Source organism: Elephas maximus, chromosome 4 (assembly GCF_024166365.1).
Source record: "Elephas maximus indicus isolate mEleMax1 chromosome 4, mEleMax1 primary haplotype, whole genome shotgun sequence".
In the NCBI taxonomy this organism is placed as follows: domain Eukaryota; kingdom Metazoa; phylum Chordata; class Mammalia; order Proboscidea; family Elephantidae; genus Elephas; species Elephas maximus.
The window spans coordinates 130,308,901-130,314,877 of record NC_064822.1 but is presented as its reverse complement, the minus strand read 5'-3'; the positions used below and the strand labels follow the sequence as shown (position 1 = coordinate 130,314,877).

The following is a 5,977-nucleotide window of genomic DNA, read 5'->3' as shown; positions in this document are numbered from 1 at the left end:
ATCCCTACGTTGACCCATACGTCGTACACCTCAGAGAATCCCTTGTCAGCTTTCTGAGTATGTTCATATCAAGATAGGCCCAGAGCCTGAAGCTGCACCTGTGCTGGGGCCCTCTGCTGCCCACCCCCAACGGATGCTTTACGCACTACATTCACATAGACCTGAAGCTGACGCTTGGAATATCAGGAGCTGTTGTAATGGGATGAAGTGGGCTTAAAACTGTGAAAAGCTTTGCAAGGACAAACATGGAAGAATATACCAAAGAATGGACAAGAGATTCATTCGGTCAACCAACCAGTGTTTATTGAGAATGTCCCTTAGTCAAAAAGCATTATTCTAAGTGTTTGGGATATGTTGTTAGCTGCTGCTGAGTCAGCCCCGACTCATGGCAACCCCATATGTTACACAATAAAAAAAAAAAATAGAACTGCTCAATTGGGTTTTCCTGGCTGTAATCTTTATGAAAGCTGTTCACTAGGTTTTTCTTCCGTGGAGCCACTGAGTGGGTTTGAACTGCCAACCTTTACATGAAAAGTGTACGGTTAACTGTCTGTGCCAGCCAAGCGCGAGTGAACAAACCCAAACCAAACCACTGCCATCGAGTCAATTCCAACTTATAGCGACCCTATAGTGCAGAGTAGAACTGCACCATAGAGTTTCCAAGGAGCGCCTGGTGGATTCAAAATGCCGACCTCTTGGTTAGCAGCTGTAGTACTTAACCACTACTCCACTAGGGTTTCCGCGAGTGAACAGAAAGGTAGAAAAGAAGTTCTGCCCTCCTTCCTATGAGGAGAGTGGTTCAGCATGGTGTGTCAGAGCAGTAAGGAGGGGTCCAGGTGTGTGTGGGTGGCAGCCCAATGAGAGGTATCAGAGCCTGAGTGAGGTGAAGAAGACAGCTATTCTCTCAGTATAATATGAGGCGAGTTGGGGCTCAGTGAAGTGGAGGACTGGGGGGAGGATACTGGGACTTTGGAGAGAGAGGAGAAGAAGTAAAATAGCAATAGTTATTTTAGAGTGGGGACACCAACAGGGAAGGACTGCAGAGAAATAACTAAGATGGCCAGACAAGTTTGAGGGTTCATTTGAGATTTGTAGTGATGAATTTAAAATGAGAACTATCAGGATGCTTGTGTATTTTTCTGCAGCAACATCCAGCAGTTTGGGTGCAAGTGAGGATATAGGAAATATATTAAGAGTGTGAAAACATTTTTTTTTCAAAATTTTTTTTTCTTCAAAGACTGTAGATAGTCTTACACAAAAACAGACAAGGTGTGAGTTGCGAAGCCTTTAATAACCGTGGTTGCATTTTTTTACAATGCGCATAATTTCTTAGCTGTTGTTCATTAGCATTTCAAAATAGTTGCAAACTCATCTGCCTTCTGGATTTAGTTTTGATGCATGAATCTATAGAAATAAAATTAAAGAATAGCAACAGCTTATCTAATCTTTCCTTATGTTTAGTTCATTTCTACCAGCATTAGTTCTTTTAAGCAAACTGAAAAATGTTGTAGGTGTAATATCAAAGAGTACACATGTTATTAATTACTAAGTCTTAAGAGAAAGGCGATCTTTTGCTCCTAAAATATCAGAGTACACACGTTATTAATTACTAAGTCTTAGGAGAAAGGCAATATTTTGCTCCTGCTTCTGCAAAAAAAAGTTCCTTGTTTGAATGGGAAAGAAAAATAGTGTGACCTTTCACTTATTTACTACTCCCTTATATGAAAAAGAGGCAAAAGCGAGTTGAAGAACAAAAGCTCTGCAGTTAGACTCCACAGCCTTGAATGTACTGAGTGACATCGTGGTTCTGACAATGGTTTCTCCATGCCACCCTGTAGAGAAAGGTCAAAGAAACCATAAAACGGTTAAAATATCTTCATTGTACATACATACTTCAAATCTTTTGGGGGAACAAAGTATTTTACCAATAAATAAACTATAGGCTATAGATAGAGTGAGGTATTATTTATTAAATGGAGCACTCCATTCCTCCCAAAGCCCCACTAGAGCCTTCCACATCAGCGACTACAAAGTGAATTACACGTTTCCAAAAAATAATTTCAAGATATGACAACCATAGACAGTGTGGAGAATCTTAAAAACTCTTAAAAAAAAAAAAAAACCCTAAAATAAATTGATGAGGCAGAGAGTAAGATTCTAAATTAGTTAAGGTAGACTGTTTCCTCAAGAACTGAGGTAATACAATGTTCAGCATAAATCTAAAGACACAACTTTTAGTTCTCGGTAGCATACTTTGGCCTTTGAAAACCTGCTCTCAGCGCAAATCCATACCAGGGTAAAATAGTTTACCCCTTTAACGACCGAAAACATACCATGCTCTAATGCCTTGTGGATCACTGACAACCCTTTTCGCACAAGCTACAGCTTGAGTGATATCATCTTGCAGCAAAGCTGAAAAAGAGGCAGTGAGGAATGACAACAGCTTTCATAGAAACCTGATTGTAAGTTTAGGTTTAGTCAACTTTAACTCTACTAGGACGAGGAAGGAATACTAGGAACTTATTTTCCAAGGATCCATATATCTGTGAATAGGAGGAAAATTTTCTCTTCATTCCATCCCATTTGGCATGAAACAAAGTATTTTGTTTATCATTTACCAAGTTGTTGGGAGTTCTGAAATTCTTAACTAATATGGAAACCCTGGTGGCCATAGTGGTTAAGAGCTACGGCTGCTAACCAAAAGGTCAGGGGTCAATCCACCAGGCATTCCTTAGAAACTTTATAGGGGCATTATAGCCCTAAAGGGTCACTATGAGTCGGAATCATCTTGATGGCAGTGTGTTTGTTTTTAGGTTTTTTATGATCTTAGTCCTGTTTGTACTTGTTGTTGTCGTTAGCTGCCATCTAGGCATTTCCAACTCCCAGAAACCCTATGTACAACGGAATGGAACACTGCCTGGTTCTGCGCCATCCTCACAATCATTGTTATGTTTGAGCCCATTGTTGTAGCCACTGTGTCAATTCATCACCCTGAGGGGTCTTCCTCTTTTTCACTGACCCTCTACTTTACCAAGCATGATGTACTTCTCCAGGGACTGGTCCCTCTTGACAGCATGTCCAAAGTATGTGAGACTAAGTAAGTCTCACCATCCTTGCTTCTAATGAGCATTTTTGCTGTACTTCTTCCAAGTACAGGTGGTGGTGTTTGTGCCAGGCAATGTAAAAAAAAAAAAAAAAAACGAAATTGCCTAGTAATTTTTTTATCTAGCAAATCCACTTTTAGGAAATGGACCCAAAGATGTATGTATAAGGCTTTTCATAGTAATTTACAAACGGGAAAAGTGGAAACAACTTAACTATTTCCAGTAAGGGATGAATCAATAAATTGTGCAATATTCATGTAATGTAATTCTACACATCCTTTAAAAATGATAATACAGATTTGTGTTTGTTGTCATGGAAATAATTTTGAACCATAAAAAGCAAGTTGTAAAGCAGTATCGGTAATACAATTTCATTTTTGTAAAAACATACATCGCTTACGTGTTTGCATGTGGGTAAATGTGCATGAGATATAGCTTTACATTTGTATACACGATTGACATTTAGTCTTGAAAAGCATACATCAAAAGTTAACAACAGTTATAAATTTCTGAGTAGTAAAATTATGGGTGATTTTGTTTCTTAGTATTATCTAATTTTTAGTCAATGACCACAGATTATTATACACTACAAAAATTTTTTTTTAAGTTACATTAACTGGATTTTAAAGGAAGAATATTCTAAGACTAATCTTTATTGGGGATTTAACATTTAAAAAATTGAATAACATTAATTTTGCAATACTTATTATTTTATGCATGAAAGATTCCATACATTACTTTTAATTTTATATGAGCTCAACACAATATTTGTTTCACCCCAAATAAATCCACAAAATAACTTATTAGGAGTATCTAGAATTTGAGATGGAGTTCTTACAGGTCCCTGATGAACCTTTCAAGGTTTTTTTATTTGTACTGAATCTCTAGTAAGTATAACCAGATGGGTCCTGTGCTATCACTTATATGTTATCTCGTCTTACCGTAGCAGGATATGCCACAGGCGTTAACTGCTCTTGGGGTTTTGCCATCATTACACCAGTAGTGGCTATTGATCTGAAAAATCCCGTAATCAGTGCTTTTGTCTCCAGGATTGTAGTTTGTAGCTTGGGTGTTGTAATCACTCTCCCATTTGGTCAAACACACCCCTGAAAAATAATAAGGGAGCAACACCAAATCACTTATATTGTAAGTATAAAGATGTATTCGACTTGCAAAGTATTTTAACATTTTAGTGTTAAAGGGCTCCTAAGAAAGTCCTTTTTACAATGCAAATAATTTTGTAATACTAATGAAACAACATAATATACTTTTAAAAATATTAAAGTGGGGGTTTCTTCCATTGCTTTTACCCTTCCCCTATTCCTCAGGCAACACTCAGCCCAGAATGTGTGAGTGGAGTTTTTTAATTCATAGGCGATACAGCAATAAACCAGTTGCCTCCCAGTCGACTGCAATTCACGGTGATCCCATGTGTATCAGAGTAGAACTGTGCTCCGTAGGGTTTTCAATGGCTGATTTTTCCAGAAGTAGATAGCCAGACCTTTTTTCCAAGGCACCTCTGAGTGCACTCAAACCTCTAAGCTTTTGATTAACAGCTGAGTGCATTAATCCCTTGCACCACCAAGGAATTCCTAGACTGATGGAAAAATGCTTTTGATTAGAGAAGATAAGGATTTTCTGACAGACAAAAGTTTATTAAAATCCTTAACGGGGTATTTGAATATAAAGTCAGACTCTGCAAGACAAGAGTGATAGAATAGAAGGGAATATTTTATCCATCAAATCATTCATTTACTTATTTATTCAAAGATAGTTACTGAGGGGAAATATTTGAATTCAATCTGAAAGGTACAGTACTTACATTGACAAATATGGACTAAAATACAAAGTAAGTTTTACTCAGGGCACATCTTGAATTGTGTGGAAGAAAATGAAAAATAGCCAATCAACCAGGTGAAGAAGAATTAAAAAAACATTATTTCATGGCTGAGTTTCAGGGATCCTTATGTAGCACAGTTACTGAGGAGAAATAGTTTCCTACCGCCCTGGTATTAAGAGTTGAACATAATCTTTTTAATGTTAATGTTAAAAATCCCACGTTGTGACAGGAGAATCTTTAAAACCATACTGCATTACTCTGGGCTCTCCAGAGTCATGTAAGGAGGAATTGGCAGAGATATCCCAGATCCTCAAATGTATCTTTTAGTCAGCCTATTTGTGCCATTGAGTCAGAGGCAACTGGCAAATCCAGTGGAACTGGAGAGCACAAACAGGTTCCATTGTACTTAGAATGGTAGGAATTTTGCCCTCTCTTGCCATTATTCCTGAATCTGGTATCTCTGATTTTAAAGGAACAAATTGGTGTTTTTAACCATTGTAAGTATGCGAATGCCAATGAAATTTTAAAAAGTCTACTCTTTCAGAGCCCCTTCTTGTTCCTCATCCTCCCCTGGGTAACTCTGTGGAAGTATCAAGGACAGCAGACTTACAGTTTGCCAGGCTGATCCCCCTGAAGCCATCCATTCCATACCGTTTCAGAGTTCTGGCCAACTCGCACCTTTCAAAGACCTTGCCCTGGACAGTGCCAGAAAGGAAGAGAAGGCCCAGAATAAGGAGAGCCTTCATGTTGACTGGGAAGTCGGACCACTAGGCTGACCAGGGCAAGCTGGTCCCAGTATTTAACATCTTGTAACTTCCTCCTTCTCCTAGTGGTTTGGGGGCTCCACCCTTTGAATTATGTAGAAAGCAGGAACTATTTATCTGCTGACATTATAAAGTTTTTTGTTTTTTATGTTTGAAGATACAGATTCTGATGTCCTAAGAAGTACATTGTTTAAACACCAGGCTCAGAAAGAATTGAGAAGTTACATTGTTTTCAAAATGGAAATGTCCTCCTTTATTACGAATTTGAG

At 38.2% G+C, this 5,977-nt stretch overlaps 1 protein-coding gene across 2 annotated transcripts; it reads right to left on the bottom strand.

Annotated features, from left to right (window-relative positions):
* Nucleotides 1-1,272: 1,272 nt before the first annotated feature.
* LOC126075781 (lysozyme C, kidney isozyme) lies at nucleotides 1,273-5,735 on the bottom strand. 2 transcript variants are annotated; one of them, XM_049883862.1, is made up of 4 exons: nucleotides 5,555-5,734; nucleotides 4,046-4,210; nucleotides 2,334-2,412; nucleotides 1,273-1,832 (listed from the first exon to the last, which is right to left on the bottom strand). In XM_049883862.1, the coding sequence occupies exons 1-4, from the start codon at nucleotides 5,688-5,690 to the stop codon at nucleotides 1,766-1,768; spliced, it is 447 nt and encodes a 148-aa protein (XP_049739819.1). In that variant the 5' UTR covers nucleotides 5,691-5,734; the 3' UTR covers nucleotides 1,273-1,765. The 2 variants fall into 2 exon arrangements, with proteins under 2 accessions (XP_049739819.1, XP_049739820.1); XM_049883863.1 differs by lacking the exon at nucleotides 2,334-2,412 and having other exon boundaries at nucleotides 5,555-5,735.
* Between the last annotated feature and the right edge of the window lie 242 nt (nucleotides 5,736-5,977).